Source organism: Colias eurytheme, chromosome 9, assembly GCF_061535395.1.
Source record: "Colias eurytheme isolate Ceu_HAF_F1 chromosome 9, ilColEury1 Martin Lab GWU primary, whole genome shotgun sequence".
NCBI lineage: Eukaryota > Metazoa > Arthropoda > Insecta > Lepidoptera > Pieridae > Colias > Colias eurytheme.
In genome coordinates this window covers 5,034,841-5,061,033 of record NC_142988.1, presented here as the reverse complement: position 1 = coordinate 5,061,033, position 26,193 = coordinate 5,034,841, and the positions used below count along the sequence as shown (strand labels likewise).

General features: G+C 33.3%; 1 protein-coding gene across 1 annotated transcript in view; it reads left to right on the top strand.

Moving 5' to 3' along the window:
• Rbp6 (RNA-binding protein 6) overlaps positions 1-26,193 on the top strand; it is a 387,192-nt gene that overhangs the window by 110,908 nt on the left and 250,091 nt on the right. The window contains exon 3 of the mRNA XM_090105937.1: positions 8,545-8,626. Coding sequence (XP_089962063.1) covers positions 8,545-8,626 — 82 coding nt within the window. The remainder of the gene's footprint in view (positions 1-8,544; positions 8,627-26,193) is intronic.

Here is a 26,193-nt window from a genome sequence, read left to right as displayed (position 1 = left end):
GAGAATATGTAATCACAACTACGAGCAATCACATAACAAATAACATACAATTGACTTACAAAATCATACTCTTAAATTATATTACTAATATTTTTTCTGTTTGTTTCAGGTAATAACATCAACGTCGACCAGCCAATAGAAGGGAACTCATTAAGGAACATTTGGAATATATTAAAAAAAAAATAATAAACATTATTATTTGATGAAGATGAATTCGGTCACGAGGCTACTGATATTATTTATTATACTTCATGTGATTAAAAGAACCTTTTTCATGTTGGTAAAATTAATATAGGTAGCTTAAATAACCATAAAATGACACGTTATATAGTAAAAATACAATAATCAAATAAGATTTAATCAAGTTATCTTCTTATTTCTCAGAATGAGTTAATTAAAGACTAGATACAGAAAGCGAAAGTATTTATTTTATAGAAGCAATACAAAATATTTTTCTAAGAATTACGGAATGAAATTATAACAAATTTTAGGCTATTATTGGCGCGATTTCGTGAGGCGTTCACGGTTACATTTAATATTTTATAAAGTCGCCTCACGCGCCGTCTTCAACGGACCCTGATTGCTGTCCGATCGAAATTATATTTCCCTAGCACATCCAATGCGCGCTGGACAAGATTGCCTTTCGTTGGTATACATGGGCCCGCCGTCTGCTAATGTTACAAGGGAAAAATATCGCTTCAACTACTAGTCCATCTTGGAATATTTATGACGTGTCCCATGCATTATGTTCCCGGATTTGATTTTTTTATTGAATCCATATCTTTTTAGACGCTTCCAGGAACGCATTAGAAAATATTTTCAAGGAAGCTGAGAAAATGTTTATGACAAAATATCTTATAAATTGCTTTTATAAAAATGCGACGTAATTATTAGGACATAACTCAATGCTAACAATAAATTCTACAGAGGTATTGAACATTGTTCAGATGGGTGTATAATAGTATAAAAATACATGATATAAAACAGATATTTTAACTCACAGACAATAACAAAACAACTCGGTATTTCGGTATCCATTTCAATTTAGAAGGGCATGCACAGAAACTTATCCAACTTTGTCTGAAGTTGGAACAAACTCCGTCTTCTGTGGCATTGTCTATTAAATCTGTAAGTCATACTAGCGATGTTTTCAAAACATTCCTAGAATTAATTATGTTTAATATGACTGGAATGGGGTTAACCACGCCGCGTGCCTTTGTGTGCGTTGTTAATTACGTTTGTCTTATATAAAACTTTATCTATTAAGTTGTAAAGAATAACCTCGCGCTATATTTTTAAAGATAATTTATTTATGGCATTTATGCTGTGAAAAAGTACTTACCGTTATTACTGGAGGAGTATAAGAAATAGCTGTAGGTACATAATTAATTAGATAATATAAACAATTTTAATGTCTATACAATTATATTTTAACAGGTTCTTCTCAATATAAAGAACATTTCGAATATGTTAGAAATCATAATTGTTATTTCCTGTGCATACGCACTTTTAGAAGTCGTGAAATCGACTCTAAATAATTAATGTATTTCACGTTTGCCTATTACATTTACTTTGGTATAGAGGTAAGTACTGTTTTAGCATACATACATTTACAATGAAATATTTACACCGGATTAAAATATATTTAAGGGGCATTAATATAAATGGTGTTATACATTAATAACAACTATCAAACTACGCCTTAGAGGATGTTTTATTAATGTCACCAGGTGTATTAACAGTCCCCTCCAAGTTACCCTTATTATAAGGACGTAAGATATTCTAACATTACACTCAACTTTACGACTCCAACTGAGGTGGAAAGCTTACGTTTATGAATCTTTAAGTATCTTTTAAAATCCGTATCATGGTGCGTCTCATACGAGCATAGTAAGTGGAGTTACTTTTAAAAGATTTCTAAAATGGGAATACAAGGTGACACTGTTTCACTTGATGCAATTTATTTTAACATTTTTACAGAAACACTTTATGATATTACAAAATAATACGAAATTAGTAAATAATATTATATAGTTTATCTAATATATGGTTTACCTCTTTAGTTCCGTGGTTTCCGCGTAGGATTGTAAAGTCCTGGATTCGATTCCCGGTGGAGACAAGAGGCTCTGGGCATTACAATTAATGTTTAATTGCCCGCATAGAACAAATCAATATTCAATAGTGAACAGAAATCTATCATCAAAGTTGTATCTTCGTTTTCCAGTTAAAGCTACTTATTATTCATTATTATTTATTTTTACATACATAGATTCCTTACAGCTATTTGTATTACAATATTAATTATAATTAACTTTAACAAAACAATACGCCAATAGAAAGGAATACCAATAATAAGACAATTAATATGACATAGTATTTTTACATTAATTATAACAACGATACTTGAACTTAAAAAACACCTCAAATCAAATTGCATATTTAAATTTGGATATATAATTAAATTTTAATCAAATTATGCTTTCCTTACTTTTTGTATGTAGAATGTAGATACATCGTTTCAGTACTCGACTATAATAACTAACAATATACATAACCCAAAAATCGATCCGGAACAAATCTAACCAACAACTAGGCCAGACAGTAAAAAGTTGTACAAATAAATTACAATGATTTATATAATAATGTCTATTTCTGTTCAGCGTTCAGTTGATACGATAATTTATAATGTATGTAGCGATCTCCTCTGAGTCTGACTGCTCTCATTCAGGTTTGCTATCAAATGAATGGATGTTTCAAAATTAGCCATGTATCCGTGCCAGCTCATATGTCACTAGAGCCAGTTGTTGACAATTCGGACAATTACTAGGTATTATACATAATATATTGTTAGAAATAAAAATTATTTGAGTTTAATTGCTTGAGTATCGTCAAGTACTTCGTATTTACAGCCTTATAAAAGAAGATCGTCAAGCAATAAGTGGTCAGAACTGAGGGCGACGTCAAATTATTTCAAATATTATTACTTACCATATTTTACACGCACACGCGCACACTACTCATACATATGCAGGTTAATTATTTGGAAGATTTAGCATACTTTAAACAACCATCCATTCAACAAACAGCTCTACAAAATCCCTCCAAGAGACAAAAAAAAAGAAAAAGCACGACTCTCTAGGCTAGTGAAAAGTCCGCGGTAACCGCACATCTCGTACTGGTTGTTAGATTAGTTGACAATGTCAGTATACACAAACTTCGACCGAAGTTCATCTCACTGAAGTTCCAACCGTGTGCCCTTAAATTGAAACTATACAACATCTGCACTGGCTTTGATAGTTATTGAGAATAAATTACCCATCGTCTTGTCTGCTTCGTGATATATATTTGTAAAGTTTGTCTTCTGTCATCCCCTGATGCAAAATTTATACACGTTACCTAACCTCCATCCAGCCTAGCGATCAATTTAATTATTAACAAAGCCAAGGTATGATTAAAGATACATGGAATTGAAACAATTAAGGCAACCATTAAAGTTATTTTGTGCCTTGATTAATAAGGATGTGTGAATATCATAAATACTTTTTTGTAGGATTTATTAATACACGAGAAACATATAACAATTAAAATAATGGCGTATATAAAAACAATTTTTTGTGCTTTACTCCACAAAAACGTTTTTAGTACTAAATCTATTACACTTGTTGATAAAAACGAGAGCAGTTTGAGTACTTAAATACGCAACAAAACAGGCGTGAAAACTCAATATATCACGAGCATGCACATTATAGTCCAATCTGTGTGTGTCAGTGTGTAATTTATCGAACGATTTTTTTGTGGGAGGTCTCTTGACCCCATAAAAAACAGGCAGGCGCGGGGTAAAATCACCAGTGAGGGCACTTCAAAAGCCGGGCCTACGAGTATTGGAAGTGGGAAAAACAAGCGATCACCACTTAACTCAGACGCTCTGATGACACTTCACACGTACGCAGTGATTTTTACAATGTTTCGCGGTGCTTTATATATGCAATCTCTTTGATGTCCTTTCTTTATTGCGTGTCAAGTGAAATCTTCAGCCACCTCATTTTGCTTTTGATGTAATCTTCAAGTACGAAAGATGGCCAACAGCGCCATATTCTTATTATTTCTCAATGTAAATTTCCACCAGAAGTGTCCTCGAGATACCAAATATCGCGGTAAATTAATGTAACTTTTCAACGTAAAAATGTTGTGAACACAACTGCTTTTATTATATTTGAGCTTGAGAACTTGTGCGAAAGCTCTACAATACATTTCTCTACATTAAAAAGAATTAATAGTCGTAGACAACATAATAAAATAAATTATTGAATAGAAAATTGATCTTTAACAAAATTATGTCCCGCTGTTTTATAAGAAGCGAGCGTAACGTGCTGTTACGTTACTGTTATATTACAAAAAAAACGATTCGATTCGATTTTTTCCTAAAAAAAAAATATTATGTAAAATGGGCAGTTAATCAAAATTCAATAGTTAAAGTTATCGGAAATTGTATTCGTTTCGATTTTCAGTGTTGATATGTCGAAATCATCCCAAACGAGCGTAGTGGAGCGACTCAGAGATTCGCAGATTCGGACGTGTGCATCTACGTGACTGGCGCCTTGCCAACCACAATACACATTTAATGGGCCGATTTTATACACAGGACACAATTTTAAAGCAGTGTATAAACGCTAAACGTGTCAATAAAACCTTGTTTTATTTCTTATTAGTACTTCACCTAGTGGGGTCTTTCGTTTAGATTTCGTAGCGTGTTCGACGTCGGAATACAGATGCTTACTGTTTTGCTTTGCTACGTTTAGTCACTTAGGTTAATAATGAATTCGATAAATTAATATTTTTTCAATTAAATTGATACAAACTAAAAGCATTGCATAAAAAGTGATAATTTTATCTACCATCCCGTCAGTTTTCTATTACTCTATCTAAATGAATTGATGCGTTTTCAAAACAATGTGTATTTTCCGATTGAAACTTTTCATCAAACAACGTTTTCACTTGCAATGTGATAGATTTTATTGCCAGTTGTTGAATGCGGCCGTACCAATTATAGCGATAAAATTGAAATTAATTTGATGAAAAAAATAGCGCCAATTTTGTTTAGATAAATAAACGAATTCAGACATAAAGTAAAAGTGAAAATTACACGCGAAACCAGGAGATAGTTGAGGATTGCGTTAAAATGAAAAATGTTATTTTGTGTCAATTTAGCGCAGCCGTCGCAGAACTATTACTGCAGCACATTTTATTTGCTGACAGCACTGAAAATTTGCGTCAGGCTAAGTGCCAAATTTATAACATTGGACTGTACTACGGAAGGTTTTTACGCTAATTGGTTCGGGTGGGCAAGGATTGTTAAAGATAAAATATGCGATGCGAACCGCTTCCGTTTACGATCTGATTGATTGCTTCATTACAGTGGAATTGATTGGGGTCGATGAGCCATTGATGTGTTCGCTGCTGCGATACCTGCCTGCCCGGATTGTCTTCATTTAAATTCACTTCGTATCAAAACGCAAGCACCTAACCCGTAAATGGAATTAATTAAAACTCATTGTAAAAGTATATAAACAACATCAAATGTAAAAAGCCAGTCTAACAGCAGTTAACAATTTGTTCACATGTTAATAAAGAACAAGAATAAATTCAATAACTGAAAAAAAGTTTAATTTTTTTAACCATATTGTAGCAGCAGAGTTACATGAATATTTTAAAACTTGACGATATTCAGTATGTGGGTTTGCGACATCCAAAAACGCGCGGTCGGAATTAATTTATTGATGAGTTCGGAATATTTTTGTATTGCCCATTGTTCATTATGTATGACATTGACGGTTATTTTGTGCAGGCTCATCGGGCTAGATTTCAATTTTATGGTAGTTGAGCACATCCACCGCAAAAGGCACTGTTTCAATGTGTGAGTAACATGTGGTCACATACGTATTAAATGTTTTTAATATCGTGACTATTTTCGGGCACGAACTTATCGATTATTCGAATGTGGGTAATTTTGTTTCATAATACTACAAAGGGTGGGATCATAGCCTGTTAAAAAGTTAATATGATAAACAAAATTTTCCAGTAAAATGTAAAAACAATTTAAAACGGACAAAGGGGAAGCGAACGATAAATTCAATTATTCGCATAAAAACCGCGTGATTGTGTAACGAAATAAATTAATTGAAATAACAATTTCGATTCTTATTAATTTGGAATACATTTATAAATTCGCCATTAGACGGTTTCGATTCGTTTCAGCGTCGACCGCGACAAGTTGTTGCGTACTTTCCATGAAATTCGCACAAAAGTTAGTAGATTAAAACTGCCAATTAGGGAGCATTTCAACTCTGAGTTGTTTTAGAATTTTCGTAATTATTCTTGGATGAACAATTAATGGAAAGACGGAAATAAGTATTTCACATTTAATTGCAATATTTTCTTCCAATTATACATGACTTTGTCTCTACAAAACTTTAGAATATTCCAAAAATATTCTCATATTGCATAATAATCATATTCATAGAATAATCAATTAATATTATTGTTACTTCAATTAATTATAATAAATAATAAGCAATATAATAAGCAAATAATAAAAAGCTTATCCTATTACAATAAATATATGCCGAAAATTAATTGAATAAATCTATAAAAGATAAGCAATTAAGCTTCCATCATTATAATTAACGATACAGCGCATTATTCGTCATAATAATAATCGTTTTATACAGATAATGATTTTTGATAAAACCAATTAACTCTATTGTAGCGGACACTTCACAGTAAAATTTAACATTAAAGTGCTTAATCATGTTATGTGTATGAGTGAACATATGAAAGGGTATGTTGTTATTGTGAAGTTTGCTGAATTTCAGCTGCAATTGGAGCAGGCGGGAAGGTCCAATTTAATGGTGGTTGCGTATGACAAATGCCACGTCACCTTTTTATTCGATGTTAACGAAATCGCCAGACAATTTACATATCACTTAATTTAATTATTATAAACACGTTCCGCTCGAACGAACGGAATAAACTATATCTGCAGATAAAACATTTAATAGATAGAGTTACAATTTATACAGTTGGAAGTGGCTAATGTTCGGAATCTGAAGCTTAAGTAAGTTTCTAACAGCAACAAACTTCAAAGAACGGAACCCGAGGAAGCGCATAAAAATCCTCGACGTCCATCTTAGTAGTTGTAAAGAAACAAAATCTCCAACCCTCCATTTCTCGAGAAGTGCGGTCGAACAATTCAGGTACCTCGAGCTGTGTTCAGATGAAAATGCTACTCGCTGGCCAAATGCTAATTTTATGGTGGTTGAACAACTGTGCCGAATTCGCGTCACTGTCCTTCGCAGAACTGCCCCCTGGGTATCATCTGAACCAACCGGTACGTCATGTAGGTCAACCCGGATAGCTTATGGAAAACTGACGCGCTTCGCCGTGTCGATAAATCTAATCGAAATCGCGCAGCTCTTTAAATCCGAATAACATGTGATCGCACACTAAGCTGAGCTGATTAATGGTAAAATGTACATTGAATCGTTACTTTTCATTACTGTTTCGAAGTGCGGTACCGAGCCGAGAGCCAGATGGTCAGATTAGAAAAGTTCACTGCGAAACAAGTCCAAAATCGACTTTAAAAGCATAGTCCAACATTTGGTTTTAGAAGCGGCGCCACGAATTGAACGCAAGTTTAAATTGGAATGTAACCCACAATAAGCTTTCGTGATTGGCCTGTTTGTTCTTAATTAGTATTAATCGGAAACCCTCGAGGGAAACATAATAAAAATTAAATGCATATATCATACGTAATTCTATCAAATAGGATAAAGGTTCAACATTTAATAACAAAAATATATACTTACTATTATAAAATTACACATCATAGAAGAATTTTAATGATAATGAGCTGAATACATATTTATGAGTCCCACATAAAAATAAAAACAGTTCATCTGTATCATATAAGTAATATAATATTTTTAATAACTTCCATTGAAATTAAACGCCAAACGTATATTGGTTCAGGAAAATAGCAGCATTAATACAAACTATCAATTACTTATCATCAAAATTTGCAATCAAAATAATGCGTCGACTGCACGGTTATTATGTAAAATGCGCCTAAAAACGAGAATATGCATCGCATGAATTCTCATTATACAGCGAGTTTATCCACATTATCTGTTACTAATTTATATGAAAATCCATTTCACTATTAGAAACTGCTAAATATTTAAACTAATTAGAGCCATGATACAGTAGAATAAAATTAAACACAGTAATTTCATTTTAATAAAGCACATGATATTCATATTTTGATCGGTCGTAAAAATATTGCGTAAAAATAATTAAAAATTTTAAACTCAGATTACATTCTACCCAATGAAGTATATTTAAACAGATTAAAAATCCTGGCTGGATTTAAAATATTTTTATGAAATTGAGCTGCTGTTGCGTAGCGTCTGTTTATTGTTATTACATTTTTGGTGTAAATATTTAAAATTATTTCAGATATTAAAGATGAATATTTCTTCTTTGCAGAAAGCCTACGAGATTACTTTAGTAAATTCGGCGAAATCACAGAAGTAATGGTAATGAAAGATCCCACCACAAGGCGGTCGAGGTATGTATCTCATGTTTTATATTGACTTAAAGATATTTATATTTTACCGTTTGTGTAACATTTTCCTTAAAAAAAATACAGTTTTTTTATGATTGCCACAAAAAAAAATGTTCTAACTTTATAAGAGAATATTATTATATTCCTATTTAATCTGTGTCTTAATACCTTTCGTAAGTCTTAAACAAACTTAATAATAATATATAATGCCTAGGTACCTATTGGAGTTAGTTCAAGGTGCCTAAAATTTATTATTGAACACGAAATTAATGTCTGAAGTTGGTTCTTAAAAAGTTGTTCCAACCAAATAATACCGTAGCTACGTTCGAAGCATTTAGAAATGAAGTTATTCTAAATCAAACATTCAATTTTCAAAGCAGGTATTATTTCCTCTGAAACTACTAAATTCCTTTAATAGTTGCCTCGTTATTTGATATCGTTTTATCTCATAGTTCATATTTGGGGGAATCTATTTTGCGAATGCATTGTGAAACTGTTATTGTCTAATATAAATGAAGCATGGAAACATTTGAAGTTCGGTAGTTATTGCGATAACTATCACGGTGAACAACAATCAAGGCACTATGTACACAACCGAGTGGCTTAGGAACTCCCGAGACAAGAAATAAGTTGTCAAAGTGTCGAGGTGAAGTTTCTCTGTTAACATCGTCTGCAGTTAGGTAAATCGTTGGTTTCACAACTCAATATTGCCCCGCGCCCCCTGAAATAATATGCCCGAAGCCGATATTGGAGCGGCTCAGCTGTGAATCTAAATGCAGTCTGCAACCTATTACGTACTCCGCACCCTGCTTCAGCCAAATGTAACGTAAACGTCTTTTGTTTATGCTTATTGGTATATTGGGTATCGGTGGCTGTTAAGGTCCTGTTAATTAAACGGCTAAGCTTGCAAGCTATTGTGTGATTCGGTCGAAGTTAAATTAAATTACAGGGGAAACTTGGGCAGCTTCAGTTAATTTTAGGTATCGCAGCGCGTTTGAGTGACGCTTGCGCAGAGTTCAATTGTTTTAAAAGTTCCACCGGGTTGCTTATTTTCTAATGTAGGTAGTGTTCGCATTTTGTAAGCGAAGTTTCATTCAGTTGTTTTACTTTTTGTACAGTTTGTATGAAAAAGGTAACGGAATGTACTTTTTTATGTCATTTTCATATCAGTTGGTGATTTAATTTTTGTAAGTATAAATTATAATCGTTATGTGTCACCTTTAAAGTAAGAGATAACCATTCAAACCTAGAATAATGTAGCAGTGTTATGATCGAAAATTTCTTGTTATTTAATAAATAATTAATAACAAAAAATTAAACCACCAAAACAGCCGGAAACATTCCTTCAAAATCGAGACCAGTATGGTCTCGATTTTGAAGTCCCACAATCGTAATCTATAAATAATATCAGTTACTATATCTTGGAGCGTATATTTCTTTCGAACAGCCATCAGCTGTGAGATATTGCGTTAAAACAACGAGAAGGAAAATTTCCCGCTCTGTTTTCGGTTTTAAATCTTTTGCGACAATGTTCCCTGGCTAGAGGCGAAATGTTTTTAGGTCGACACCTTATCGTAATCGTAAATCAAGTGGACATAGGCGAAGGTTGAGATGTACAGCCGGTGTGCTGTAGTGATAACAGTTCCCGTAAACAAGCGGCAATATAAAAGTCAACTTTTTGGTTCGTTATTTCGTGTTTGTTCAGAGCTGAGTAAGTCGTGGAGCGTCGAGGTGCCTTTTTTATATGGTGGTAGTAAATTATCGAGAAATGATAATGAAATCTCATTTCGCTTAATCATTAGAAATACAATAACTCTATACGTCGAACTAATTAGTAAAATTCCGAATTTTTATATTTAAATAATTTTAAATGTCAAGGCAAACTATACCGTCCAATTTACGTTTTGTAGTATCATTTATAGTGAGGAAAAATTCAAATAATAATTTTCGTAGTACACAAAAATCAGAATAGAGCACTGAAACGTCTACTAAACTTGTAAAAACAGAAACAAAACCATATTAAAAAAATATATGTGGTAACATAATGCATAATTACACAGATATTTATCACCAGAACATATTTTACACACAGCCTGAAATACAGCGCCATAATTCAAACGTAAGAAGCGAAACGCTTTCAATATCGAGCAAAGTTAGTCACGTCAAGTGTCTCTACGCATAAAGTTGCCCTAATTCTTCACGACGCAGACTAACTTTACCCCTGGACTTTCCCAAACTACAACTTATGCAAGCAAAGTAAATCAATATCCAAAGTCAATGAATCAGGAGTAATATATTCGGGTACATAATAAATGTGCGCTACCTGAAGGCAATATCTGAAAAATTTGCCTGCTCGATATTGCTTACAAGGGAGTTTCCTTTCTACCGAAAATTTAATGCGTCGTTCGCATTTTTATAGAAAGAAGTAGGTAACTGAAATAATTTGCGCCCGGTGCTATATTTCCTTTTATTTATTTTAATGGTGGGTCTCCTTTTTGTTTTTACAAGGATTTAGGGAAATGGATTTGCGAGAAGCACGTGTGAACTTTGGATATTAATAAAAACTTATTAGGCGTGAAACAGGGGGAATTGGTGTTGTTTTCTGTTTATTTTTTTAAAGAATTGTTAGAATAATACTTTTATGTTTATGTGACTGTAGATATTTGATGCATTTACATACTTCTGATGAATTCTACCCTATTCCCAAGTTCAGTAAATTATTTGACGCGTTAAAACAAAGCCCTTTATCATAATTTTATGGCCAAAGTTTCCGAAGTTAAGACGCCCATTTCGTGTTAGAGGGTCGAGTAGATGATATGATTTGTGTCGTCAAATTTCAATGACAAATTACATTTTTAATTAGGTATCAAAGCGGCGGATTTTAATACGAGCACAGTTGAGCGTTTACAAACGCAGGCCATCTTTCGGGCTTATGCGATGCGGCTGAATGTAAGTTTATATCATACTCGGAGCTTACAGCGGCTTACAGCGCGTCTCCATTCACGCCTATTTCATTCGTTTCGCTTTCCACTAAAATCTAAAATCAATAAAGGATCACGGTATAAATGCAAAGATTACTGGGCTCGCTTTTCGCAAGGCGTGAAAAATGTACGCGCCATTACGTGAACCGTCCGAAATAAAACCGCGAATCACTATGAGACTGTAAGTAGCACCATAAAAGGAGGATCCTTCGTCGGAATCGCTTCGGCAAACACCTACAGAGGAATGGAGTGGTGTTAAATGAGAGGGATTGAGCGTCCCCCGCGACCCTGCTCGCCGCGCGCTGCTCGCAGACGTCACCGAACCGCGACGCCATATCTTAGCAGATACGAGACCGGCTAAAGTATTTAATTCATGCTCGAGAGCATCACTTCAACACGACTCATTGAGCAATAGTTGAATTGGATCCGTTTGCTATCATTTTATTTATGTGATTTTGATAGACGACATCATTTGAATATTTATATTCCGTTTTACATGAAGCTAAATATTTTTATTTGATTATTGTATGATATTTTGTTATTGGAATGGAAATTGTTATTTGTTAGATACTACGCTCCGAAAGTTGATCAATGTTTGTCTAAACAAACAGGAAATGAAAATAAACTACTTTTTCAATATGCCCATTAATGCAAGTTAGGACTCTGTAGTATTTGCAAGGATTGTGTGTTTTCCGAGATTTTAAATTACATCGCAAATCGATATATCAAATTTATATCGAAATCTTTACTACAATTTTGAAATATTAATAATGGCTATAATAATTATGACTCTATCAATATGAATTATAATACAAATCTAAAAATTGTATTGGAGTACCTATATCTACCTAAATGTTTAAATCTGCTTAACATACTAGCTCAATGACCGTGCTACAGCCCCTCCGAATTTATTCTAACTGGTCACGCAAATAATATTAAACCAGTAGTAAATGCTCTTAAAAGATTTTACATTCTATTACTCAATAAAACATGCAATGTTTTATCGAAAACTTTGTTTTACTGACAAATATTTCACATACTATCCATTTTTTAACACCACCTTCTCAACATGACACTGGCATAATTGCGTAAAGCAAAGTTGGTATGAAAAAAAAGTTTGGATTACTATCATCACTCGATTTTCCCACCACGATCTAATACGGAATTTTGAATCAATGTCACAATTATAGGGACGTTAACTACCTAGCTATCGAGTACATAATGATGCAATAGAACTATAAACAAACTCACTCTATTATTTACCAACAAAAAACAAAAAGTTGCAACGTGCCTTTATAATAATGTTATGTTGTGTAAGTAATTATGTTAAGCGCATATTAAAAATTTTAATATCATCACGGTAGACAGGCGTGCCAATTAAAACTTTACGGATAAAAATTAGTGAAATCAGTATACTCTTAAAACTTAGTAAAATTTGTGCGGTAGCGTTCATTACTAGTTCGATAATCGGTTGGAAGTGTGCGATGCATAATCAAGTGGTAGTCTGTGAGCCGTTTGCCCCCTTGGTAGGGGGGAGTCATAAAACTATTACAGCACCATTCTGTGCACTACGCTGGCTTCATTAATCGGCCATCGTATGAGCTATCCTGTTATTATGATATGACGATAAGTCGACGAATCGCCCTTCCATCGCTACACGAACACCAGGTGTTAAGTGTACGACTATCTATTATAATTAGATTGTATGTGAATCGGAGTTTGATGTTCAAATAGGGCGATAGTGTAAATTAAATTTTTAATTTGTACATACAAAATATTACCTGTCATCTACGTTGTTACACGTAAAGTATAACGTAGCCCTTGGTATTCAGGTAATTATAATATTTGGACGGTAACATTTTCTACTGAAAATAATATTCCTTTCTCCAAAGAATATCAATTTGTTATAGCCATGTAACGGATTATTCCGCAAAGATACAAGGTAGTCAATTTCTAGTTTCATGAAATAAAATTGTGCATTCTATTTCTATTTTGGTACTTATGAAATCTCAATTTAAATATTCATATAAGCAAGACGCTAGTGAAGAAGGTCTGGTCTTGAAGAATGCTCGAAAATTCTCGAAATTTTTCAAGTAGTTCTCAAATCGTTAGTATGGACGAGGCTTGACCGTCGCGTTCAGGCGCAGTAGATTGGTTGGATCTAACAAGATCTGTGCTCTAGTTCTATATGATATTACCTTTCTATTTGCTTAAATTGACTGGTACTTAAACTGATAATAAAAGAGGAACCATACAATTCAAGTTATATTTTAGAGTAACCCTTAAGGTGACCTTTTCAAATGTTTAAAAATATTTGGAGATCGTTTTTTCGTATTGCCTTTATTTCTGCTCTACATATAGGAATAAGTACAACTCATTTTTTTAAATATGATATTTTGCCATATCTGTTAAAAATGCATTAATGTAGTAGACAGATGAAGTAGAGAGAAATATAGTAGTAATTCTATTCATACGTAGCCAATATGAGCCAAGTCAGCATCACGCAAATACCATATAAGCCGATCAAACATGTATTTATAAAGAATATCGAGACCGCAAGAAACGATGCGACATACGTGAATGTGCATGAGGATCTGCCGATAGATTAATTTATACGGACATGCCGGCCGCGGCGTGCCAAGGATTAACCGATGCAATACTGGACGCGAACAAATAGGCACCATTACATATATGTACGTGATTAATACTTGCGTCAAAATGCTGAGACTCATTCTTGGAGATCTATTTTGGAAAATTAATATGCATATTGTTGCTTGACCCGAAGTATATGGGTTTGTTTTGAGGTTTTGAGCGAGATAGATGTTGAATGTTCGTTGCTTTAAGATTTGTGTATAATGATGGGTATACAAATTATAAATGTAAGTATAGATTACATTGAACATAGTTAACTATGTAGTTGATCTAGCACTGTTGTAAGCACAGGTTGTAAGTGACGTAACCAATTGTTTTTTTTATCTGAGTATAAAAATTGCTTGTCGCTGTGTGATGTGACTTGGCCGCCTAGAATATTTATTAGAATAATAAGGAGGAGAAAGATTAATTGTTTAAAATTGAAGATAAATAAAATAACAATAAGTTTAAATTAGGAACATAATTTTAATTTTCACTATCCTGAAAATCAAACATATTTGCCCTCCGCTTGCAATGGTTACGTAAAAACGCTCTAATATCGATAGCATTCTTCTAAATCCGTAAAGTAAAATGATTAGAATGAATATGTAATCAGAGCTATGCATATAAAATTATCATGAATATCAAATTGCGGTATCCTAGACAGCGTTGATTGTCACGGTCTTCATTTATGAATATTCCACGGCATTATATTATTTTAACAAATAACATCTATTGGAGTCATGCCAATAAAAACTTGTTAATTTTACCCGTGACTCGTATAGAATGAAGGCTTGGACATTTCCACCTCATGTTTTATGTATAACGGTACATATAAGCAATCTCACTATTGGAAGTCTAGACGCAGTGTGAATGAGATGGAGTGAAATATTGACTTCTTTAAAATGATGCACAATTTTATTGAACATTTGAGATAAGTTTTAGTTATTAAGTTACCGTTTGCTATGAGATTGTCTCTGTAAGAAATATTGGATGATTTATGTTTTATTGATGCTGCTGTTATTTTTATGCGATTGTTGTAGTATATTATATTATAGCTTTATATGAAATTCTGTGTATAAGCTAGCGCCATTATAAGCATTTTGTGATACACACGACAGCATTTAAACGGAAAATGGCTTCTAGATTGCAATGCCTATAATATTATTATGATAACCACACAAAGAAAGTGGTTTATTATTTATATATTTATTTTACTTAACACAGAAAAAAACTAAGTAGTAAGTATAATACAAAAATATGCTCTATTGTATCCTAAACTAGCGGTCCGCCCCAGCTTCGCCCGTGGTACCTACATGTTTACGTTTTTTTCATAAGAACCATCCTCGTACTTCAAGGAATAGATTCCGCAGCGCACGCGATGACAGAATTTTTATTAAGGAATTTTTTATACCTTGGGTTACATTATTGCATTTTTGGTAAGGATCTCTAATTTTTTTGAAAATGAAATATAGCCTATGTTGCTCAGTGAAGATGCAGCTTTCTAATGGTGAAAGAATTTTTGAAATCGGTCCAGTAGTTTATGCGTGAAAACCATACATACATACATACATACATAATAACAAACCTTTCCTATTTATAATATTAGTATAGATATCATTCGAAGTATTTACAACTGTTTTAACATCAGATCTTGTTATCATCATAGTTCGACAAGAACGAAGACCAAAATATGACCAAACGCGGTTTTAGCATATATGATATTAAAGATTTAGTGGCGGAATAATTCACAATTCATTAGATCGGCGATGGGTATTTGTGTCCGGTACATTGCTTTTTATTACATCATGCTAGCGCATGCGTCAAGACGTTGGTTAGGAACAAAATATTAAGTGGAAATTCGGATAGAAAATCAAGATGGGTTCTGTAATTGAGAGTAATTGGGTTTAAAATATTCAATTATAAATGATTAAATATTCAGTAAATAATTTAATAAATATGACCATATTGTAAGGAAAAACCACCATAACTATGATTGAATTTAACTCTACCTATCAATGTAATAAAAGTATTTTTACTTTTTTGGAGATATATCCATTATTCAATTCAACTTATACAACAGTTTCGTACTCGTAATTATTAAAACTCATATGTATTATGTAATTTTGTCTAGTGCACAAGCTTTTCAAAAGTTAGTACCATGTTAGTACCTATGCATATCAAATAAAATCACATACCACTTTACAAAAAGATTCAAACCACCGTTTCAATTGTTTCTTTTTCAGTGTATACAAATAAATATCAAAAAGACAAACGTTCAAACGTCGCTAACGTAAAACCGGCCGGCCAAAAGCTAGGATATTTCTTAAAACTACGGGCGGCAGATTGTCGTAAATATATCAAGGGCTGTCACCGCGAAGGTACGTGCCCACCTTGGGGCAACCATTACAACTATAAAACAACGCTTTCGGCTCTTGAATTTTACCCCAGCTTGTATAAAATGCTTCAAACATTCGAGAGTTTATCGCGATTTGTAGTTGCGTTTAAACAAATTAGGAACACTGCTAATTGGGAAATGGGCACTATGGAATTATTTATTCTGACTGTCGATTGTTTTCGCATTATTTTTGTAAAGATGCGTTTTTATAATTATATAAAATTTTGCAAGTATCAAAACACTTTGTGTTAAGAAAAACATAATATGGAATGGCCATCAATCAAATGAATACAATATGTAAAATGTCCATGACATGTTTCACACGTTCAATAAACACATATAAACTGTTGTCGAGTTGCTGATTGTAAAATTATTGATCGTGAATTTGTAAGTGCTACTATGAATATGAATTATTTTGTAAATTACTTGTTTTTAGTTCTATTGATTATATCATGTTATGGGTAATTTAGTCCATTAGTTATCAAACTAAAATTATTGACATAATTTTCACACACAAATGTTCAATTCATAAAAATGTCGTAGAGACGAAAATCATACAGTTGAATAACCGCAAGAATGTCATAAGAAAGTAAGAAAAATTAAGTTTCAGATAGCTCCGGTCCTGTTAAACAAATGTTGAGTAGAATATACGATTACGTGTCATAAGTTTTATGCCCCTAAAGTTTCAAAGTAAATTCAAACATCCACCGATAAATCTTGGCGACGCTCGGAACGATTTCATTTTCGAATTTCAGGAGCGATTGCCTCCACTGTTAAAGTTTGCTTGAAAAATGTTCGCGGACGATTGACTCGGTATAAACGGAAATAAAAAGTTCTCTGTTAGAGCAATAGCGTTGTACATTGCGCATATAAAGTAAAGAAAAAGCGCCAAAGAGGATCACAATTTGAAACGTTCCTGGATTTTCGCAGACTTAAAATTGTAACCAACTTTTTAAACCGACCTGCTATTGTGAAACTTCTCTGCCGATGGACTTGCATTCATCTTTACAACGTTTAAGGCTTAACTTTGCATTCATAATTCATTCCTAGAAAAATAAGGCGCCTTCGTGGAATACATAAATTTTATTAAACGTGAACTCTAGTTTTAAAACAACCTTATTCGGCCGAGCAATAAGCGTAAACGCAAAATTCATGACGCGAAACTCTAATTCAGTTATACTAGAGTAGCGGAGCTGTTTCCGTATTATCATTACTAAACAGCTTTTATTATTCCACGATATTTGGCTACAGGGGCCTCACACGCGCGCTAATGGAATAAAAAGTAAGGTTACAAAGTAAAAAGATACAGAGCATCACCCGCGGCAGCGCTTCGTGCGAATTTGAACTGAAAATTTTATACGTTCAATCTATTCTGAGCGCCTTTATATTGGTGTCTCACGATCCCTACTCTGCTCTGTAAGGTTTCGTTTTCAATTATTGCCCACTTGTGGAACGAGATTCAATGGAAAAACAAAAACCTAAGCAAGAGATGATATTTTATAGACAAGCTTTATACAATGTTTACTGCAGTACGATTTGTTCTCGAGCGAGATCTGTAACGTTCTAAGAAAATTATTGACGGAACGTGCCGAGGCGGAGCGTTTTGCTGACAAGTATATGAATAATAAGCATTGTATTTACACACCGCTTTATGATAGTAATCGTTTTGAATATGCTTTGTTCGAGTAGTGTATTAGGTGGGATTTATTTGAAATTACGCGCTTCATGAATTTATCTCGATTCGAATTATAGAATGAATTCATCTATATAGATATAGTGTAGAGATTTTAAACTAGATGTATGCATTCATATTTTAAAGCATTTTAATTGTATGTAAAGTGGTTAAAAATACAATACAATTTTTTTGCATGCATACATATTTATAACTGGATATTTTTAACCTTTCGACATAAAAGATAACTCATTTATGGAACGTAGCAGTGTAAAAAACTTTTACGCCTACAAAATAAAATTAAAATGCCATATATTTTCATGGCAACATGCAAATTAGTTTCGATGCTTTGTAATGCACCGCGCGACGCCCGCGAACGTGAAATCTTAAACGTAATAACAGTATTTTCATTTTTAAATTATGAAATACAAATACCTACATGAAATCTTCATAAATTAACCTTATCGCATGTAATGTTTATGTTTGCGACTATCGCTACCTAATATTTATGTAAATGCAACCCTTTAGCGTGAATTATTCGAAGCGTTTGTTAGCGAGCCACATACTGCCGTCATTTTATAAATGGACGTGTTATTTTTGCTTTCTTAATTCGACTTCCCTAACGCTATAATCTCATAAAACGCTTAGCTATTTGAAATTCAAATAGGTATCAGTTATCAGACTTGTATATCTTCGTGTACCCAATGTATTAACATAATATTGTTTGTTGTACGATGTAAAGATAACAGAGTCGCCCCAAAGCGAATTACACAAAAACGATCGACTCAATTTAGAATTTCAGCTCATAGTTTTCCAATTGCCGTGCCGCTTGAGCAAGAGCGGGTCATTTGAACGAATACGCTTTTATCAAATGCAATTCCTTTACGAAAAATGCAAGTTGAACAACAGTGCAAAACACAAAGCTTTGAATATAAGAAGTGCAGGCAAGTACACGATTTCTGCGCCCTGTAATTTGAAGTTGACAACATTGAACGTACGACCAACCGGCGGCTGCTCACAGAAATGCGCTCTTGCTATTTTTGTTCCAAACTTAGCGCTGGGGACGGACAAAAAAGTTCCCAACAACTTCCCAACACATTAATTGGTTAACTATTGGTTATTTCGAACGATCGATTTGAATACAGCGTGTTTAGTTTATTCATTATTTACACGGCATGCTTTATTGCGATGTAGGTATTACATAAATATTTATCTATGCAATTCATGCAATTATGTATAAGATAATAAAACCGGCCAAGTGCGAGTCGGGCTCGCGCACAAAGGGTTCCGTAGCAGCAAATATAATAAATTACAGTTAAATCAACCTATCTCAAAAACTATAAGAGATACTTTGATCAAACCAAAAATCGTTGAAAGAGTTAATTAGCATGCATCACCTCTATTTTTTTTAGAATTTTATACCCCGTAGTTATAAAAATAGAGGGGGGGGGACATACTTTTTACGACTTTGAGAGCTGATATCTCAAAAACCGTTCACTTTAAGAAAAATGTTTTTTAGAAAACTTTATATCATTTTAAAAGACCTTTCCATTGATACCCCACACGGGTATGTACATCGAAAAAAAAAATTTCATCCCTCAGTTACATGTATGGGGGGCCCCACCCCCAATTCTTTTTTTTACTATTTAGTGTCATATTTTTGTAGCGGTTCATACAACACATATTCCCATCAAATTTCATCACTGTAGTACTTATAGTTTCCGAGTAAATCGGCTGTGACAGACGGACAGACGGACAGACGGACATGACGAAACTATAAGGGTTCCGTTTTTGCCATTTTGGCTACGGAACCCTAAAAATTATCTTCATTTATAGACATAATAATCTAGAATTGCTATCTATGTGTTGTTTTTGTCTAAATAAACTAAGTCCCCATAAATTGATTGTATAGTTCGCGATATATGCTTCCTATTTGCACACAACAAAATTTAATTAACACCTGATGAGCTGGCTGCTATCAACTGGCAGGATCGAACCCGCAATAGGCAGCTCCGATCAATGCAACACGACTACATTTTGCATAATTGATGTCCCATTCACAGCTACGGAGCACTTATTCATATTCATGAATTTTACAAATTTTTCAATTTGTGCCGCCAGAAACTGTATTTACAGTGCTTCCACGTCGTATTTGCGCCAATACAATCTGTATAAAAGCTGGACTGGGACACGGACACGCCGACCTGCGATAAAGGTAGCCCCTAATGCGATATTTTGATACTGCTTCTTTCAATAGCCACGCTGTTATTGCTCCGACAATGCAAGCTTTTGTATTCCATTACGGAGTCTATTCCGTCGCAAACAAACCGTGTACAGATAGAGATCCGATTCGTAACTTCGAAATAAAATAACATTAGTTACTGAGAAGCGACACGAAAATCACTCAAAGGGAAAAATAAAAGAACAGTGTAACGAATCTGATTCCCAGTGGCGTTAGAGCCTCGAAGGTAATGGGAGATTGTAAAAGGGGGCAATGAAAGCTGCGTATTATGTGCGAGATCCGTAGGGGCCTCGCTGTATTGTGTTCGGCCCGCGGAGGCTCGATCTGACCAGGGACGCGGTCAAATTGTACAGAAATGAAATTATCAAGGTACGCTGCCGATTTTCCGAACCAATGAATCAAGATCCAATTCCCTTTTGTAATAGAACATCGTCGCGAAACGCGCGGACTTACACTGGCCACTCACGAGCCGCTTAGCGGCACTTCATGTGTTATAACACTTTTCACTTCAAACGATGTTCGCCTAACGAAGTTATATCGCATTTATACTTGTTTAGGCTTATCACTTTTTACGTACTAGTATGATGATAAGTTTATGTTTTCCATGCATGTTTCAAATTTAAGATTTCTGATATAGCTTTATTTGTTATTAAATATGTATTATAAAATTTTGGTTGCATTACATATTATTTAGTAATTAATGTTTTAATTATTACAAAAGCGACAAAATTAACAAATTAAAAATATTTTTCTAAACTTTAATCTAGGAAGATTACAACAAGAGTTTAATATATAGATTAATGTTATACCATAACAAACAGGATTGTTCCTATACAAACTGTTTTATATGAGTAAAGATAATGTGGAAAAACTCATTAGTGTAGAGCTCCGTTAAAAGATTGGCAAGGGATAATGAATGGTTTAATCCACAATGTAAACATATAATGATAATAATTAACTGATAAAATAATGTAACGCATCCGATAATGTACAATTTCATGTGGACACGAAACGTCCATTGTCGTTATTTAAAAAATGTTATCAGAAATACGAGCATACATGGCTTGCGTCAAGCGAGCAATTGACAATTTTTTACACTGCGCTGAACGCACTGTATTTGTGTAACTCTTTTTGTAGTGTGTAAAGATTTCCATGAACACATTTTAGATAAACTTTCATAGTTTATCGCGAACGCTTTTTATGCCTCTTTGAAATACGTTAGTTAGTGCGACACCGAAATGTTCGTGCTAAAACGTATTATGAACCGAATAAGGATCAAAATGGACAGAATACATAACTTATTTTCATGAGAATTTTATAAGTAAAAAGTACTCGTGTTTTAAAGACCGCTCTTTTATTTTATTAGTAAAGTATTTGACACTACAGATAAGTTAACACTCCTCTACATAGTCTGTGCTACGCCGTAGCTCCTAGCTTGATGCGCTTTTAGTAAAATTAAGTTACTTTGTTTCTTTGCTTATAAATGGTCGCACTTTGCTTATTTTTCTACAAAGTTTTATGTGCTGTTTTTATACTAGAAAATTGGAATTGAAGGTCCGATAAATTAAAAAAAAAACTCAAGAATTTTTTCGACTTAATAGACGTAGAGTTTTCGTTTTATATATCAATTGTATTTGATTTTTAAAGATTATTTAAATATTAAAACGAGATTAGATGACCCTGAAGTCCGAAATTTTAAGTTTAGATAACGAAACATCACATCATCAACAATATTATTGACATACTAATGTTGTTTGTTTAATTTTAATGATGTGATTTTATTATAGCTTTCAAGCTGTCATGTGTAAAGTATTAATTTATTTCAGTTGATTAAAATTATTCCTGTAATTACTCATATTATTGCATCTGGATACTTAAAGTTAATACGCAAAAGGAATTTTCATCTACATATAGATGTATAAATGTGGATCTGAGTCAGGCTTTATCTGGGCTTCAGTTGTAACGTTAGATGCGTATAATCCTATCGCCGTCAACTAGGTTGTAACAGACAAAGAGATTTCGAATCGCATGAGTGATCAGTTTTGTCACTTTACTGGATGAAAATTTATAACCCGTTTTATAAGCTGATATTAACAGACGGAGTAGAAGAGTTTGATTGTGAGCGTTGAATTGATTGAAGTCTTGTAGTTTCTATTGATTATAAATAACTAGCTATCCGCCCGCGGCTTCGCCAGCTTTGTCTAAAACCTTATAAATTATATACTAAAACCCTCCTCTTGAATCACTCTATCTATTAAAAAAAAAACGCATGAAAATCCGTTGCATAGTTTTAGAGATTTAAGTATACAAAGGGACATAGGGACAGAGAAAACGACTTTGTTTTATTCTATGTAGTGATGATGATAACAATTGGAGCTTTAAGATTTCATAAATAAATCATCAGCTAATATTGTTGATGAAATCCACATGCGATTAATGTCATTTATGTGAAGTTAAATTTCAATATATTTGCAATAAAACATTGAGTGTAATAGAAAGTATTTTATCCATTTTTATGTTTAACCTTACGTCTACAAATATTCGTATTTTAGTAAGAATTCTCGCAGTCGCTCGGTAATCTGCGTCAAATTGACTTTTCCGGCGCAGAGCTGACGAGACTTCGTCTGTAATATGCCATAAACGACCCAAACGTATTGGGCCCAATGCTGGAAGGTTGATAAATTTCCTTGATATTTGAATGCGTTATATTCCGTTCGGGTCATAATCGACCTTCCAATAAATATATCGTAGACCAACTTATTCCTTGACGCTAAATCTATCTTGATGAAAAACTTCGAATTTCACTGGGACGTGTCACTCTAATCGAAAAGATTAATAACGTCTCTTACGAAGTTATCGCATAACGAGGGCAATATTCAATTCTAAAAAAAAACAATTTTCCCTCAAGTTATAAACCGACAAAGATTTTCATATCTTTGCCAACTTGAGACAAAGTAATTTCGAAGGTTTGGAAATAAATTTTACGTCATTTCCTCTCTCCTCCAAACTCTTAAAATTATCGAGCATCGGCTGTTTCTCAGGACCATTAAAATTATTGAATAATGTTATCAGATAATGACACCCAAAAGTTTAATTAAACTTGTATTTTTTCACTTAATTCAGCTTTAAGCCGCTAATATAACGATTTTGTTCGCCGGATTATGTGTCTTCAAAGTTAAATTGTGAATAAATTTTCCTTATTATCATATCACAGAAAGTTGAGCCTAAAACTTCCAAGTTAAATCCTTAATCAATGCATATAAATTTCGTTACACGTCAATTATAATTTGTACATCTATTTATAAAAGAATCGCTACACGATGTAAGCGGTTTTCCTACTGACATTAAGAATTTTAAAAGAGGAAAACATTTCGTACAATCGTGGAAAAATCATTCGAAATACGAGGAATTGAATAAGGTTCATATATTTCGAATTTGCAGAAATAACCATTCTATGTATTTGCGATATAGATTTGAAACACGAATTCATGAATTTGCTCTCAATCTTTTAGGTCATATAGTTTTAAAATATGTTTGTAGAAAAATTACGTCGGTACCTACATAATAATTTACTTTTTAATGAAAAAGGATATAATATAATTAAACATGTCTTAACATATCAAGATGCAGTATGCTTGTAATTTTTATATGCTTATAAAAAAATTCTGCAGAACATATAGCTATTTAGTGACTAAAACATGTATATTCATTAGGTAAACACATGATTACATTGATGACAAATTATTTTTAAACTCTACAATAATAATTTATTTAGTTACATCTTTAAAATATTTAGGTATTCTCTTAGATGCGAAGTTCACATGGCAGCCACATATTAATATGATATCATCTAGAGTTAGAACACTTACATGGGTCTTTAGAAACCTGAGACATGTGGCAGATAGTGATATTCTACGAACTGTTTATTTTGCTTTAGTTCAATCTGTCATTGGCTATTGTATTGGGGTATGGGGCGGGACATTTAAAAGCACTATGCTACAAATTGAAAGAGCACAACGGTCTCTACTCAAAACAATGTTGTTTAAGCCTTATAGGTTCCCAACAACAAAATTATATGAGATATGCCAAATACTGTCTGTAAGGAAACTTTATATTTATCATGCTATTATAAAACAACATGTTACGACTCCTTATGACCCCAATAAGTTTCGTAACAAACGGACACGTACAAATGTAATAGATCCTGTGAGTTGTCGAACTGCTTTATTGAAAAGACAACACAGTTTTCTTTCTGTACATCTATATAATAAAATTAATAAATTGCTTGATATTTATCCATGTACTCTGCATGATGTAGAATTAAAAATTAAAAACTGGCTTTTGACTCTAGATTACGAAGAAACGGAAAATCTTATAACTTGAGTATATAGTACCCACTATTACACACACACACACACACACACAAACACATACACACACACACAATCACACACAGTCACACACACAAATACACACAACACACACACAAATACACACAACACACACAAAAATACACACAACACACACACAAATACACACAACACACACACAAATACACACACACATTCAAGGCCTAAACACTAAAACACACACATGCATGCCGAAAAAATCAATTTCTACTTTTATTTTTTGTTTGTTATACATTTTTATTTTTTATTTTTCTTATTGGCATTTCTTGAATATTCTTTGGAAGAGGGCGCTGACTCCTGACATACAGGTTTTTACCTAGTTTGGGAGTCAGAGACTTCAGCATTTAAAAATGTTGTATTCTATTGTCAATAAAGAATTTTATTTTTTTATTTTTTTTTTTTATTTAACACCTGAAAAATAAATTTCATTTTATTAACTAAAGGTGTTTCCCACTTGTAACATTGCCAAAGAAACTATAAAAATGTAAGGCTTAACTTAAAATAACCACTTAATATTGAATTAAAATGCAAAATGCTTAACATTAATTCCATCGTGTAATAAATACGTATCATTAAGCTATATTTACAGTTAACTATAGTTCATAGCCGTGTAAATATTCCAAACAGGCAGCTCACCATCGCTATAAATAAGGTTTTAAATTTTAAAACACCCTAGCAGTAATTACATGCGAGGCGAAAATATTGCAAGCTCGACAACGTGTCGACAAGGCGTCGCGCAGCGCGTTAGCGTGCATTCTTTCCGTGCGTTCATTAACATAACAAGTAGTTTCGTTAATCAAATGTACGAAATTAATAGCGCAGTTTAGAGTCGACGTTCCGCCCGGCAATCACACGGCCATTACAAATTGCCAGCAATTACTGCGACACCACCCTCCACACCGATTCATGATGCGATTTTTTTTTTAATATTCTATAATACGTTGCGTAGGATACGTCGCAAATGGGTATTGATGCTATTAAATTTATACGCGAGACTTGCGGATCGCTTTAAATTTGTGTTTTACGTAATTCCGTTTTATATTAAAATTAATAAGAGAATTTTCGGAGACGGTTTATTAATGAGTAAGTTAAATGGCATCGGACGCACGAGGTAGCCCGATATTAACGACGTTGTAATACAATATAGGAAAATTTTATATATTAATAATTTCATTTAAAATTTTGAACATTGTGAAAACTGCAAACACCAATATGCTTATGGTTAGTTTTAGTAAAT